At 40.2% G+C, this 16,807-nt stretch overlaps 1 protein-coding gene across 1 annotated transcript; it reads left to right on the top strand.

Moving 5' to 3' along the window:
- The first annotated feature begins 2,092 nt into the window (after positions 1-2,092).
- Positions 2,093-16,192, top strand: LOC119424571 (A-kinase anchor protein 2). The gene is made up of 9 exons (XM_037692060.1): positions 2,093-2,176; positions 6,747-6,941; positions 7,380-7,742; positions 8,780-8,878; positions 8,974-9,075; positions 10,526-11,954; positions 12,378-12,556; positions 13,179-13,217; positions 14,990-16,192. The coding sequence occupies exons 1-9, from the start codon at positions 2,093-2,095 to the stop codon at positions 15,107-15,109; spliced, it is 2,610 nt and encodes an 869-aa protein (XP_037547988.1). The 3' UTR covers positions 15,110-16,192.
- Positions 16,193-16,807: the final 615 nt, after the last annotated feature.

Below are 16,807 nucleotides of genomic sequence, written 5' to 3'. Positions count from 1 at the left end.
AAGAGAGAACGTTTGTTTCTTCTCTAGAGGACAAGTGATAACTTACTGGGTTATCCTCCAGATAGAAGGTACAACCAACTAATAAAACCTTTGTTTTAAAGCATATAGGGGAATTTCCCCCCTCGGCATTGAACGCAACTGAATTATGACTCTGAGCAACAAGTAGGAGAGTGGGCATGTGATTTGAGCAGGAAACACACAAACAAAATGGCCCTTTTTCTCTGGTGTTTTAATAAAAAAAACGTTAAACCATAAGTAGTGCATAAAAGAAAAATTTAGTACAAAGTAGTTCCGACACCATGATTTTTTTTTTTTTATTACCGTTGAATACTTTGAAACCTGAAGTGGACTCATAGCTGGTATAAAGTTTGTGTTTAATCGCCATAAAGAGGTCAAACATCTGGGAGAACACCAAGAACAGCTTTTAAATAACCTCTAAAGTTAATAGTAATAAAAAAAATATTTGAGGCTTAAAAGATTCAAGGCAGGATGATGGAAGCAGGGTTATTACTTTTTTTTTATTAAAAACTAAATGCAGCCAGTAAATCTGTCTAACTCCTGCAAGAGTCTTGAGTCAACAGTTTCATACAGATGATGACAGAAGAAAATACCATTACGCTCTTATCATCTGCTCCTGCTTCTTCAGTCATCGTCTTTTCATCATCGCCACACCTGCCTCGTTGCTGCTTTTTCCTCAGTTATGACAGAAGCTGAAGGTTAAAGGGAAAGTTGTGTTGGAGAAAAAAAAAAACGGGTTTGGTCTATACACAGGAAGGGAGGAAGCTCAGGGTGGACACTTTTATGGTTATGTGTGTTTGAGGTACAGAAGGTATCTTTGTGCATCAGGGCATCTGGACAAACGCACACATTTAGTCTATGACATCACAACACGCCATGCAGCCGGTAGGAATGTTGCTCCGAAAGGAGAGGCTTTGTGGAGGAGAGGAAAGAGACGGGAGGGGAGGAGAAGGAGAGGAAAAGGCTTGACCAGGGAAAAGTCCGGCACTCCTTTTTGACCGGACTATAGGACAGGGGAGGGCTGGACTGGAAGGGGATGAAACTGAACCGAAAGCGAGACATAGGAATTATATAAAATACTGTAAAACTACAAACGGACTACAGCATGAATCTACAGTTATCACTGAAGTGAACGACTCGTCTGGTTTTTGTAGGAACAGCAGGTGAGTGTTTTTAATGTTAGGACAGAATTCCCCATGGGACTTGCTTGAAACAAGGCAAGTTTGTTTGATTCCTTTCTCTCTAAAACAGTTACTCAACATATTGTGTGAGCTAAACTCCACGGAGCCTCACCCAAAGAAGCCTGATGTGAACTAGAATACTGTAAAAGTGGGGGAAAGGGGGAAGCGTACGTCCAGTCTAAAGATTTACGGTGGTGTCTTGAGGGGAGGGAATAACGGAAATCATAAATACCCACAGGTAATACATCAGTATTTGTCTTGGGTTTAAAATCCAGGCAGTTTGAAAATGAGAACACCAGGCTAAACCTGGACATGGATTCAGTTACTATACAGTATCGTATTTATCTAAGAACCAGAGCCAGTACCACAAACTGTACAGGGTTACAGTGGTGCTTGTTGTGTTTATAAGTCTGCATGAAGATGCAAATTTATGTTAAAGTCAAAAACTGACAAATAAATGCAGTTTTATCTCCAGTCAGGGTGGATATGGATGTATTCTCACAGTGTTGGGAATCGTCCAGCACACAAACCCATGCTGCGTCTCCAGTGTGGATGTTTGGACATTGTGTTTATGTGTCTGTGTGTTTGTATTATTTTATTTTTTTTGTACGTAATGTTTCGAGCTTAAGCAGTACCAGATGTGATAGATGGAGACAGGCGAGGAAGGAGAAGAACATTCAGAACTCTGTCATATCTGCTCTCTGGGTTCCGTTCTTGATATGACTTTCCACAGAATTCGCTCAGTCCCACCCGTTTTAACACCAACTATCACCCCTCCCAAATAACCAGGGCCTCTAGAAGAATGTTTGGGGGTGAGTTTTACTTTTACTTGCAGTCACTCAATTTCTTTTTAACACTTCCATTTACTCTTGCGCTGCTTTAGTTGAACAAAAATGGTTAACCGTGTCCCTCGTCACCAGTACAAGAGTCTGAGCCTTGAGGACAGCGAGCTATGCCTGGAATGTCTGTTCACCTCAGTGAGAGTCAAGAGCATATTCATGAATACACACCTGCTGTAGCTGTACTCAAAAACAACACACTTTGGCTTGAACACACTGCTGCAAAAGCCATACACGCTCTGAAGTGTGTGTGTTGCATTATGAGACATTCCTGTACTGTAGCTCTGTTTTCCTGAGGCAGTAACAGGATATCCTCCCCCTCTGTACTGTCCGCTGGACACACATACACATACTCCCTAACACAAGCACACATTCTTGCATGTGACCAACATGCATGTGCAGAAAATGCAATGGCTCAACTAAAAAGAGACAGTACCTAATCTGTGTTTGGGTGGAGAAAATAGAAGTGGCACCTGGTTCTCACATGGTCACCAAATTAAAACTGCAAGCAGCTATGACAGGGGTTCAATCCCTCCAACGCACGACCCTGTGTTACGCTGCCTCTCATTTAGGGGGCTGGGCCCCTAATTGAGGTCAAAATCATTTGACTTGTTGACAGGCAGAAGACAGGACAGCGAGAAGAAAAACAAAGAAACTCAAGTTTTAGGGGAAGGAAAATTATACATAGCACTTATTATGGCAGGAGCCAATGGATTCTGTTTGTGTTGGACTATTATATTTAGAGCACGGCCAAATATAACTTTTTGTGTATTTCAACTTTGGGGAAAAGTCTGCTGCTTAATTGTCAAAAGCCAATGTGTGGTCTGAAAAATATCACAATATACTCACACAAGCTGAGATAGTAGGGATGCACGATATTATTGGCATGATATCGGTATCAGCCGATATTAGCGATAAAGTTAAATATTGGACATCGGCCATTCCATCAAAATATAAATCACCAATATAAAAGGTGCTGTTTATATATATATATATATATATATATATATATAAAAGGCACTGTTTTTGTATGACCACACAGCACAACGTTATGACGTCACATCCGCCGTTGAGTTTAGATTTGTGAACATTTACAAATTTGCGCTGTTCGAGTGTTATTGTGTTAGAGAGAGTAAATATGAATAAATTTGACTTTAAACATAATCCAAGTTGAAGTGTTACATTATTTTCAGCCCCCTTTTTGGCATCTGCATTTGGTAACAGGCCAAACTGACAAAGACCATGCAGAATAATGTAGTATTTTAATTCAACAGCAGAGAAAGCTATGTAGTCTCTGTGGTCTGGGGGGGGAATATCGGTATCGGTTATTGACCAAATATCCAATATCATGCATCACTATGAGATTGAACTAATAATGACATCCATTGGTGACCAGTTCATGGTGCATCCAGCCTTTTGCCATATGCTGGCTGTAATATGCAGCAGTCCCTCTTTTCCTTATGATTCCAACAAGTTGAAGTGCTTTTAAGAAGCAAATTAATGAATATATTCCTAATTCAGACATGAGAAACCTTTTGCTACCGTGACAAAAATTTTAAGAGAAATTATTCAAGTCCGTCTCTGAAAATGTTTTCACAGTTATCATCTGGGGCATGTATAGTCGGACGATTTTTTGTTGCAATGATGGAGATCTTCATGTTTCCTCGTTTAGAGGGAACTTTATAAAACTACAATAAAATGAAAGTAAAAGAGAGGAGGAGTTTAACAGTATACAACATCCAGTTTGATATATTTCCTTTTGGTTCCAAAAATGAACAATTCTTGAAAAATTATGAAACCTATTGTGTAGATCTGTACTTTACCCAAGACTATCCCAGTTAACCCACAATTAAAAATACTGACATGGTTTACATTAATGACCATTTTTCAGTGTCTGTTATGTTTTGATCAGTTTGGGAGGCAGGGCTGTATCATATTCTAGCTAACATGGATGTTTTTGGTGAGAATAAATGTCAGATTCAATCTAGTGGCTTTTTTATGGTGATATAAGTGCAGGCCACTAAACCACTGTGCACAACATTTTTTTTTAGGGGGAAACAATTAAATATATTCTATAGTAATCAGTTAAAAAAAATTCCTCAACCATATCAGAATTGGTGAATCTCAGCCTCATCATCAATGACTCTATTAGCAGGTAGTCAGTAACAGATTTGTTATTGTCCAAACATGAGCAGGTTCATGAACACAATGGATATTAAAATCTGTTGTTCCTCAATGCAGGAGGGGTCGCCTGAAACTTGGTCAGCCAAGACAGCGCCTTCTGGGCATGCTTTACCACACAATGCATGGGGGCGGGATGACATCCTTAACTTTGCTGCCACCTTCTTTTCCCTGAGAGGACTCAGGAGTAACCACTTAGCCTTGACAACTAACGGCAGTTAAAACATATGGAAAGAATCTGAAAAAAATAAATACATTGAAATCTACTTCAATGCAAAAAAGGAGCAATTCACAAATTTCTCAACAAAAATATAACAGGTCCAAAGATCAGTGTGTTAGCGGTTCTTCATATGAACCGCAGTGGTCCCAATACTGGCCCTTGAGGAACATTATCCTGCAATTGTTTTCCTGCTCCAGCACGCCTGAAACAGTGATTTAATTACGTCATCACATTCTACACACCCATTCATTTAAATCAGATGTGGCAAAGCAGGGAATCATGCAGATGGTGTTCCTCAAGGACCACGATCGGGAACCACTGAGATCATATAGGATATTTAATGGTTTGGTTATGACTGTACAGAGAGGCAGATTCAGGCGGATGGGAAAGATTTGTTGTTGAGGCAGATCCATCCCTTTGCAAATTGTACATTGGACAAAAGAACATTATGAGCAGCCGACGGTAAGAAGGGACATCGCTGCTGTTTGTCGTAAGAGTTCATTTCAGTTGGGTGTATTTTGCACAAAAAAAGCATAAAAACTGTTTTATTTGCCTCCAGCTCAGAGATTTGAAACTGGGAATAAAAGAGAGTTCTGTAACGCAGTAACTAATGGAAGTTTTCAAGGTTTTGCTGTAGAAACGCTCTTTAATCTTTTATTTGAAAAATGCACGTCCTCTTGTGTTAATAGAGCAAAGAAACTTTTTATGATTACTTAAACAAACCACAGATGTTTAGACAGTTTGTGAAGCAATTAAAGCAGAGAAACCAATAAGAAAAAAAATGCACATTTGTCTACAACGTCTTTTTATTCATAGTCTATCCAGAGACAGTATTAAGTAAAATAGTTATGCGACTTAACCAAATGAGTCAACAAAATATCCTGTGAACATACTTTTTTCTCAGAGGAGGAAAGAGTGGACGGCAAAGTGTAGAGGAAATTGTTACTTCTTTGTGAGACAGACCAGAAGGAGTTTTTAACTATTTTAATCCTTCATGTGACTCCTCTGACCACTGCCTCTGGCTCTGAACAATCTGGGAAAGGAGAGGGGGAGGAAAATATGTTTAAAAAAAAAAATCTGAATGAGAGGATTTAAAGAAAAGAGGAAGAGCTAAATAAGAAAAATTACTTGGATTTATTCTTCATATTGATAGTTTATTGTAAGAGGCACATAAAGACAAACATTTCTTCTGCTAGTGTGGTTTTATTCAAATCAGTTTACTAAAGTGATCCTCGTTCGATTTCTGTGCACACACTTGGTTAGAACAATAGAGGTCATTGAATCAAACGCATCCTTGCAGAAGAGGGGTAATGGGTACAATAGTGTTTGCTAATAATCTACATACAGACAAAGCAACGGATCATAAAGACAGGAGTGTTAAGGTAGCTGCTTTCTAACAGCATATCTGGAATGTGTGGAATGGGCGGTTTACTGAATCACTGAGCCACAGGTTTGATTCCTACGTGATGAAATGCATGAATTTGTTCCTGGATAAATAGCTGCAAGTGATAAGGTGTATTAATAACTGTTGAGATAAAGGCAATGGGTTAAAGTTTTATTATAAATATATTAAATAAAAGAAATCAGCGGTCACGCCAGCTAGAAATTTGTTTTCAGTCTAGAAAAATTCAAATGAGGGCGGACAAAGATTTTGCATTTGAGTTATTTGCTCCTACTGAACTTGCGGAATAACTCGTTTAAATGGGAATCACAAAAAAAAAAAAAACTACAAGAACACCAAAGATTTTACACTTCTTGAAATATGCAGAACCTTAGATGTTTCGCTCTCCAGTTCCCATCATTATTAAGACATGTACAAAAAAAATATTACTGCAGTTTTTAGAAAGCCTGTCAGTTTCTAGACATACACAGCAAATTCAGAGTTTTTAGGCTTCAACATGGACCCGATTTGCAGTTTGTATTAAACATATAGCTGAACTTAAAAATAAAGTTTATTCTGCAACAATACAACTGCATATAATCCAGTATAATATAGTATGCAATATGTACTGTGTACCCAATAATGCATCTACTAAAATGATGAGTTTACCTCAAGGTCTGTGTTGAAGGAGCTGCAATTTGGCTCCCCCTAGTGGTGAAAATGAGTCAAAGCCTCATTTTATTACAGAGAAATTACTAAACAATGTTGCTGCAGAGCAGACTGAAACATTTGTTTTTGCATGAGTTGTGTTTTCCTAACGTGTTTAGTAAAAGCAGTTTAAAGTCAGTCTATTTGTTAAAGTTTATGTTTTGACTTTGAGCCTGTCCATCTCTGAAACATGTGCTTGTTTGTTTGTTGTGACACAGAAACCGTGGCGAGCAGCCGATGATGTCAGTGACGCTCTACCAAAAGAGCGAGCCCTGAAAAGTGTCAGTTTCCAGGAATCGGTCAGCGTTTTCTCTGGCACGCCTGCAGACATGGAGCTGCAGAGCCAGCAGATCCAACATGGCTGCCTCAGCAGCCCCAGTAACCCAGTACAGACTCCTGACAGTGAGGTGCAGGTATGCATGAGCTCAAATATTTTATGTCAAAAGAGGCCAACACAAAAAGCAGCATTTCTCACTTTAATCCAAGTTATCAATGGTGGGATTGCTTTTATCTGTTTTTTTTCTTTTGCGTAACAACTTCTCCCAAATTTATCATTTTGTTTCAGCAGCTGATCAATTTAGTAAATTGTTTGATTTGCACACAAAGAATCTTTAGTGAGTATATTTTTATCACTAAATCGAGTCAATTCAGAAAGAGCAATGAGAAGAATTAATTAATATTTTATAATTTAAAGACAAATTTTAAGATTTAATACATTAAAATTTAGGTGTTTTTGTCCTCAGTTTATGTCTTCTATTAAAATAATGTTTACATTCTTCATCCAAACCATGTTTTACACTAAATCTATGTATTAAGTGCTCCAGCATTTCAAAACCATTCTGTGTTCACAGGAGATCCGCTACCTGGACCAGGTGTTAGACGCAGCCTCAGAGACGCCCACGAATGGAAACCCTTTCACGTTGGAGCACATTGAACCGCTCAGCTTCAACGGAGCCGCTTCTTCTGTCTGCGTGTCATCCTCCTCTCCTGCCAATCATCAATCAGTCATCATAGACGAACAGAGACCGAGCGCGTTCGTCCACCGGGAGGAGTCTGCTGTGAGAGCCAACGGACACGTGCAGAGAGACGAGTCGGGTAGCGGCGCGGCCAAGTTTGAGCTGCGAGCGTTTCACGAGGAGAGGCGCCCTGCTAAACTCTTCACCCCTGGAGAGGAGCAGCAGGTCAGGGTGACGAGAAGACGACCCTCAGAGGAGGTGAATAGATTTTTACTCATTCATCAGATGTACAGTAGTCCCTCGCTCTATCGCAGTTTTTCAAAATAAGAATGGACGTGACACAATTGGCTGATTGATGGATGAGCCGCACGATCGGCATGGCATTTTTATTTACAGTGAACTATTTTAAATTATTTAGCACCTGCTGCAACTTTGTGCAACCCATACTGCAGGATAAACTTCCTGCTGCAGCAATCAGCTGCTCTCCGTTTAGAGCGTAGAAGTGGGCGTGGCCAAGAGCACTTGCAGGTGGCTGAGAGCAGCAGAGGCAGGGAGCTGAAATCATGACATTACGTGTTATTTTAGAGCGTTTAGGGTTTAGAAACATTGTTTAGAATATTGCAAGAGTGTGAGAAGGGTTTAAAATGCCTTTATATATATATATATAGATATATAGATATATAGATATATATACATATATACATATATACATATAATATACTAAAATAAACTACTACTTACTATTTGTCCTACTTTGTGGTTTTTCACTTGTCGTGGGTCTTCAGGTCATGGATCCCCTGCGATAAACAAGGGACTACTATATCTGATACAGTCAGGCATTTTTTTTATTATTATTATTTTTCCCTTAAAAAATCTACGTCTTCACTGGCCTATATGTATAACGTCTATTTATGTTGCTTTCCTGTGGTAGGTTTTGTGATGCCTCAAATCGTGCCCTGTCTAGGACATGGTGTGAGAGATCTTTTTTTATACTGTCTCTCCTCTTGTTTTCTTCCCTTTTCTCATCTAAGCAAAAATATTATTCTGAATAAGAATAATGAGGGCCGCGCTTTCATAGTAGCAGCTTCGTGCACTCCGCCCATCTTTCGGACGACTGTACGTACATGTACATGATCTTGTTGTATCACTGTGCAGCATTAATAAAGTTTATTCTAATTCTGATTTTACTGTCAGGATTAGGTCTCGGAGTCATCTCACAAACTGGGCATAAAGGTTTCTTCTTTTTTAACTGTCAATTATCATGATATTTAATTGGATCACTACTTTCTCCCCAGGTTCAGGAGTTGGAGCGTGAGCGTCAGGAGCTCATCAAAGACCAGGCGGTAAAGAAGAACCCCGGGATCGCTCAGCGCTGGTGGAACCCTCCTCAAGAGGTAGAAACTACCCTTCTTTGGTTTTTCTTTAAACGCTAACGATCTTATGACAGGTTGGTTGATTGGTTGTTTATTTTTTTTTTTATGATTTTAAGGTCCCTTTGGAAGAACAGCTGGACAGAGAGCAGCTCGAGTCTCTCAAGAAATACCAGGAGAGGAAACAGCAGAAACAAAATCACCCTTATGTGTTCACACAGGTAACCAGTGGTGGAGAAAGTACTCAAACACTGTACTTAAGTAAAAGTGCAAATAAACAGACAAAAATGTTCTCTCCTAAAAGTAAAAGTACCACATTAATGTTTTTACTTAAATAAAAGTAAGTAAGTACTTGCTTTTAAAAAATACTTAAAGAATTAAATGTAAAAGTACTTGCTGAATGTATGCAATGGTCTACAATATCATTATGTGTACTGTATGTATATTTTCTGTAATACGTTAATAGTGTTGAGCCATTTTAATGAACAACGCTGCAGATAATACGTTTTTATTGTGTTTACTCTGTGACACAGTTCACACTTGGACTTGTGATTCTCTGCATCAGAATTTCAGGGATGACCTGCAGAGTTAAATGCCATTAATCAAAATAAGAAAGAGGAATGATTATACCTTTGAAAGTTTTTATTTAACACAAAGCAAAACCAATGTGTCATTTTAACTGCAGTAAACACATTGAAGTAAAAGTTGTCTGCCTGAAAAAGGAGCATTAGACACAACTAACAAAGGAATATCAGATCATTTCAACTCCAGTTTGTCATCAACTCTAGTTGTAATGGGTCAATAGTGAACAATATTTTAACTTCCTGCCACCATTTTCAAAACTTGGACCCGAGTGTCGAGCCATTTGGAGACATCTCTCGTCTCCTAACATCCCATGAACTGACACATTTTAATATTGCAGCAAGAATTTCTTGTTCAAGTTCAGAAGAAGTTGGTTTTCAATGTATTTTGAGTCCAGTCTGGCTCAGGAGAGAGAATCTGTCCTGAACAGTGTTTCAATAGTCTTTCAATAGTCTTTCAATTGTCTTTCAATAATCTTTCAATAAGGCCATGGGTGGTGTGTATCTTCTGGCTGACTCTCTGTGGTGGAATTTGGGTGTGTTAGCGGTGCTGTGGGTGAATCCAGCTCATTGACGTAGAATATACATCATTGGCCCAGCTCTTCTTGAAGGCGGGTCTAACGTTACCTGCCCACTTTGCAGTGATTCATTGAACCAACTCTCCTCTCACCATTGGTTATTTTCAAACTAACAAACAACGCACACAAAAAAATAAACAACACAACGTGAATGTAACTTGCAACACAACGCATTATAGAAATGTAGCGTAGTAGAAAGTACAGATGCTTAATGTAAATGTAGTGGAGTAAAAGTCGAAAGTACTCACACTTAGCTCTACTTATGTAAAGTACAGATACATGAAAAATGTACTTAAGTAATTTAATTAAGTACTTGTACTTCGTTACATCCCACCACTGCAGGTAACACAATAATGGAAGGGAATAGATTCTTTTTTTTTCTATTATGCACTCAGACAAGTTTTTAAGGCGAGTTTGAAGACAGTACAATTCATCACTAAAAATAAACGTCTGATGTGCATATTGTTTCTAAAAGTGATGGATTGTCCTCTCACTCCTTCTAACCCTTGCAGCCCCAGGTGTCAGGTCCTCCCACATTAGTGTCCTTTGATCCAGACATGCCCAGGAAGGAGGACATCGTGGAGGAGCAGATCGACTTCTCGTCTGCCAGGAAGCAGTTCCTGCAAGCAGATGCTCCAAAGAAGGATGTGACTCCTCAGTTGTACTCGGCCAAACCCTTCTCAAAGCCCACAACGAAGAGCAGCCCAGGGAGCTGCGACCTGGTTGCAGAGACGGGAGAGACGCATGTGACTTGGTCAGATGTAGGTCTTGCAGGGGAATTTACTTGCGCTCGAGCAGTAATGACAATCCTGCGAGAAGATGAGGAAGGAAAAGGTCGATTTTATCCGTCTTTTCAACCGGAGGAGTCTGACTCGGGTTTAGATGAGTTATCGGTCCGCTCTCAGGACACTACTCTGTTTAGTTTGGATAACATTTCAGACAGCGGTGCTTCTCTACCCCCAACTCCATTGCCGCTTACCCCGGTGTCTCCACCAACCCCCCAGCCCACAACTCCAGTGAACGGGCAGACCAACGGCAGCCCAACAGAGGAGGAGCTGGAGTACCACGCAGGAATGCTCGTCCAAAACGCTATCCAGAGCGCCCTCGCAGCTCAGAATGGAAGGGACTTAGACTCCACTCAGCTGAGTGCCCCTGTGTCGCCATCTTCTGTCTCCACCAGTAGCCCAGTGCCAGTTTCCTCCTCGCCTGTATCCTCCAGTGGAGCTCCAAGTTTCCAGTCTCCAGCGTCCTCCAGTCCTTCACCGTCCAACACCTCTCCACAACCTGACACGCAGCCACTGCAAAGAGCAATTTTTCCAGAGAGTCCTTCAGGATCACAGCAGTTCGAGCAGGTCTCCAGTTCAGCTCAACTTTCACAGCTCCAGGCGCCGTCTCCTCCACCATCTCAGCCAGTTTCACCCCCGCAGAGACCTAGAAATGGAGGCCCGAGGATCAAAATCCAGTCTTCTTACACCAGAGCGCTGGCCTCTTCGGCGCCAGCTGCAGCTCCAGCTCCTGCCACAGTGGTTCCCGTCCCAAGGCCAACTCCGGTGTACCGTCCCCCATCTCCTCCGAGCCCAGAGAAATCCGAATTCAGCTACTTCAGTAAATACTCCGAGGCGGCGGAACTGCGGAGCACGGCAGCGACGACTCGCGGCCCCGAGGTGGAGGCAGCCAGCGGCCCGTTCCGCTTGCGCTCCAAAAAGCAGAAAACGTTGTCCATGATAGAAGAGGAGATCCGAGCGGCTCAGCAGAGGGAGGAGGAGCTGAAGAAGCAGAGGGAGGCACAGCCTGCCGTTGTCGTCCGACCCAGCACTACGTCCATCAACAATCAGGGACCTGTGAGACGAGGACCGAGGCAGACCACCATCTCCCCGGCAGATAAGATGAAAAGCAACAGCCTGCCGACTAAACTCACACTGACTGCACGGACAGCACCAGGTGAGCTCATCCTGCAGTTCTTCACAATAAACAGCTTAAATAAGAGTGGCAGTAATAATAATGTCTCCATTTGCCTGTAACATCAGCAAAATATATTGGAATCACTGAACTAGTTTTAATGGAGGTACATTAATAACTTTTGAGTCAACCCTTTTTAAGATGGCTACCGCAAGTAATCATCCTTAGCGACCACAAAAATTGCGTTGGAGTTGAGTTGAGCCTTTTGTCATCCAGTGTCTTCAGTAGAAAGAGAGACACGAAGAAACAATAAAGCCGATAAATGAAAATTATCAACCTCATTTTAATTGATCATGCGATTAATTGATTTGTTTATCGCGACAGGCCTAGTGGAAGTAGCTAAGAGCCATCTAACACCCAGTCATGTGCAATAAGCATGTCTTTAATTTATTTTGTTTTTTTCAGGAAAGATTGAGAAAGTTTGCCCCGCTCCACCCGTCTCCCCCTCGCCCTCTGAAGGTGCCCTGTCTGATGCCGGCAGTGAGGACTCTGGAGGATCAAGACCTAAAAACTTTATGCAGACCCTTCTGGAAGACTACGAAACACACAAGATGAAGAGGAAGGAGAAAATGGAAGACAACAGTGTAAGTCTTAAATAAACAAAATAAATGACAAAAGGAAGATATGTTCTTATTTTCACCAACAAAAAAAAAAACATGTTTCACTCTGAAAATCTAGATTTTTAAAGAATACTTTCCATTTCTTGTGTTTGTCAGAAACGTGTAGACATTTCCAGGAACAACCTCGGTCAGGACAGTGTAAGAAACTGAAAGGGTTTTTCAGACATCACATGAGTGTTTGAGTTTGGTGGCGGTTGATGTGAGAACAGTTGAATGCCTTCATGCTGTTGGTATGAGCTACCACGGCCACACCAGAGGGAAACTCCCTCACCAAGGCAGGAAACTGAAGCGAAAGTAACACAAGCTGACGCTTTCTGTTCTGTTCAGGGTTTTAGGTGAAACTTGGTAAATCAAGCTTTGATTATTACAAATATGTATTAGCAAAATTACATTTCAATAGGTATTTTATACATTTCAAAATAGTACATTTTTAAGCGTTTACTATTTTTAAATTGATTTTTGCTCCAACTGTTTTTAAATCTCTGCGGCCAGATTGTTGTTTGCATCTGTTTTCATTGTTTATTGATGATGACATCACATGTGCTGACTTGGTGTACTGTTGCTTCTCTCCTTGCTAATGGGTCAGTATGCCCATTTGCTGCTGGCTAACGAGGTAACCACTGAGGTACCCGATTCACCCCGAAACCCGTCACTCCTTCAACTTTTATACTGACAAACCTGGGTCGGACAATACGGAGAGCATTCTTTGCATTTGGAACACACCCATGTTCATATTTGGACCATCACAGACAAACATGAAAAAAAAATGGATGAATTAGCTCGATTGACTTCTACTGAAGCCAAGATGTCTGCTTTTTTAGGGGGAAGCCATGTTTATTTGAAGCCAGAGGCTGTACCATTGATACAAACGTTCCGCCTACACACCTTCCACCTCGCTAACAGACTATTAGTGTGGTTAATCTCAAATAACTAACTGAAACTAAACATATTTTAAAGTATACGTATAACAAACAGGAGCGAGGTAAGAAACAAAAATCAGCCCCTGAAAAATTGATCTGAAGCTTATTTTTTTATTTGTTTATTTGTCAAGAAAATGTCTGATTTGTACAGAAGGAGGGGTGGGGCTTTTAAAAAAAATGTAGTACATCCACACACTAGGGGGCGCTTATTCTTTGCGGCTTCAACTTCTGGCTTTCAGTCCTGTGTCTAGTTATATGTTGATGGTTACAGCATATTAGGAATGTACAATATTGGATTTTTGGCCGATATGCCGATATGTTAAAACGTATTTGGCCGATAACCGATACCAGTACCAACTTTTTTTTTCTTCCTAGACCTACTTACAGAGACTACGTAGCTTTCTCTGTTGTGGAATTAAAATACATTATTCTGCATGGTCTTTGTCAAGTTGGCCTGCTACCAAATGCAGATGCCAAAAAGGGGCGTGAAAATGATGCAACACTTCAACTTTATTATGTTTAATGTCAAATTTATTCATGACATTTACTCCCTCTAATACAATGACAACACTCGAACAGTGCAAATTTGTAAATTTTCACAAATCTAAACTCAACGGCGCACGTGTACTGGAGCTGCAGGCATCCTTGTCACTGGGTTGTCCTACAAAACCAGTGCCTTTAATATATATAAAAACAACCCCTTTTATAGCGGTGATGGAATGGCCAATGTCCGATATTTCACTTTATCGCTAATATCAGCCGATACCGATATGCCGATAATATCGTGCATCCCTACAGCATTAACATAAACTTTCAATTCTTCCTTTTTTATTGTGCTGTTCAGATGTTTTAGATACCAGATAGCAAGAAAGGATGCTCTGAATTCAAATCTTATTTAAACACTTTCTGTTTAAAAAAAAAAAAAAAAAGACCAGATCTCTTTAGAAGTAGAATCTGGTTCTAAAGCAACTTCCTATCAAAGAAACAAAAAATGGATCTCGTCCTGATCCCAGGTCTGTTTGTTGTCCCACTGCCTTGTTCTGTTTTGTTGTGGTAGTTCTGCATGTGCTTGTGAGTAACGCTGCTGTTTGCGTACCACCTAAGAGTACAATAATTGTCGGACCCACCGTGTGTTTGTGTTAATGTTGGCATGAATGTGTAAGAGGGACTGTGATTGGAAATCTAAAGTCTGGAGCATGACGCATTTCCTTAACTTGAGCAAAACAAGTTATTTTGTTGTTGAACTCTGCAGGTGGGCTTCATTTTGGTAGTTTATGTGGACGGGTGTCATTTTAAGCCAGGAGGACGGTTTAACCAGACGCTCTCAGTGTTTGACGCCACATTGCATGTCAGACTTTGTGCAGATTTTTCATGACCGTGTTGCTCTTTCTTTCCTCAGGGTTGGAAAAGCATGTGTTTTATGCTCACGATGTTGCTCTGAATGGGCTTGAAGCTTACGGCTCGTTTTATATTTTAGGTTCTGGAGGCCACTCGGATGACCAGGAGAAAAAGCAACATGGCGCTGAAATGGGAGGCCGGTATCTACGCTAATGAGGAGGGAGAGGATGAAGAAGAAGAAGAAGAGGAGGAGGAGTGAACAAATTCATCCAGAGATGGAAGCTGGAATAAGAGGACTAGGAGATTGAAGGGAAAGTGGGAGAATGATTTAACCAGTATTTATTTTACTAACAGTGATCATGTCGATGAAATTCATCAGATTTGATGGTTTTCGGAGCGAAGGGCTGAAGGTGTAACAGTAAGTGTCTCAGTCTGTGGGAGATTGCTGAAGGATTAAGGAGTTTTGAAAAGCAAGTCAGTGATGCAAGAGACATTTTAGAACAATTTAAAGCAAGAGGTTGAAACAATAGACGGATGTAAACCAATTCAAATGATTTTTTTTTCAACTATTTTCAGTTTTTATTATTGAACTTTGAGCTACGGGTTCCCGACAATTACTGATGAGCGCTTTTGGTAACGTGTTCAAAACATTTAAAAAGAAGTTGCACGTGTGTGACTGCAAGTTGTAAAAGTATAGAGGCCAAGAGAAAGCACACTAATGTAGGAATTTTTTTGACCTTTAGTGATGCTGCATGAGGACGGACTGCAGTGTTTTTGAGGAACTGAACCAAAGGACACCACTGAGCAAACCTCTTAGAATGTGTTTCATCACGTGCAGCCTGCAGAGCGACAACACAGCACTCTGCAGGCATTCTTAAAGCACGTGTTCAATCAAAACTGTCAGATTAACAGCTTGGATGTTTTTGAATGCTGGTAAGTAAATCTGCTCAACAAACTTTAAGACTCTGAGTATATGATGCATTTTATTCACTTCTGTTGTATTGCTGCAATTTCAATAGAGCTTAGAGAATAAAAGCAACCCCGTTAGATGGGTTTGTCTATAATCACTATTGATTTATCCTTGAAGAACAGAAATATTTGAGGTGGACAGAAATTTAGCGTGTTTATAAAAAAAAGGGCTGCGTCATGAGGGTTATTCTCTTAAAATCACTTCTTTTAACTTGATTTGTTCATGAAGCTCTTCTTGGTGTACGCAGTTATCATGTATTAATGAGGTAGTGTTCGATGTATGCTATTTGTTTGAGGAAAAAAAAAATACAAAAACATTTTGTATTTTTTAAAAAATGGTTGTACCAAAAACTAAATGTTATTTAGAGCAAGAGAGGGAAAATTGGGATGCACGATATTGGATTTTTGGCCGATATGATAACTTATTTGGCCGATAACTGATATCAATACCAATTTTTTTCTTCCTGGACCTACTTACCTTACTTACTACATACAGTAGCTTTCTCTGCTGTGGAATTAAACCCACTGAGCCTTGATGACTCATTTACAAGAGAGAACAGTTATTCTGCATGGTCTTTGTCAGTTTGGCCTGCTACCAAATGCAGATGCCAAAAAGGGGGCTGAAAATTATGTAACATTATATAAATATATAATGTATTTAAAAAAAAATTAAAAATCAGTGAATTATTTTGATGAAATGGACGATGTCCGATATTTAACTTTATCACTAATATTGATCGATACCAATACCATGCCAATAATATAGTGCATCCCTAAGGAAAAACAGTCCGCCTAAGCTTTTATTTAAGTAGCGATTGTGTGCGTGGGTTTGCACTCACCTGAAACAAGCGCACGACAGCAGGAAGTGACACGAAGAGGCTGCAGCAACAGAGTTCTGCTTGTTTCGAGGACAAAGTGGACTTTTTTTTTTTTTTTTATAACATGCATTGTAATGAATGATGTGATTATTCGTTTTCTATACAGCCTT

The sequence above is a fragment of the Nematolebias whitei genome, chromosome 18 (genome assembly GCF_014905685.2).
Source record: "Nematolebias whitei isolate Nwh7 chromosome 18, NemWhi1, whole genome shotgun sequence".
Classification (NCBI taxonomy): Eukaryota; Metazoa; Chordata; class Actinopteri; order Cyprinodontiformes; family Rivulidae; genus Nematolebias; species Nematolebias whitei.
Note: the sequence above shows the minus strand (reverse complement) of the source record. Positions and strands in the feature narration are given on the sequence as shown.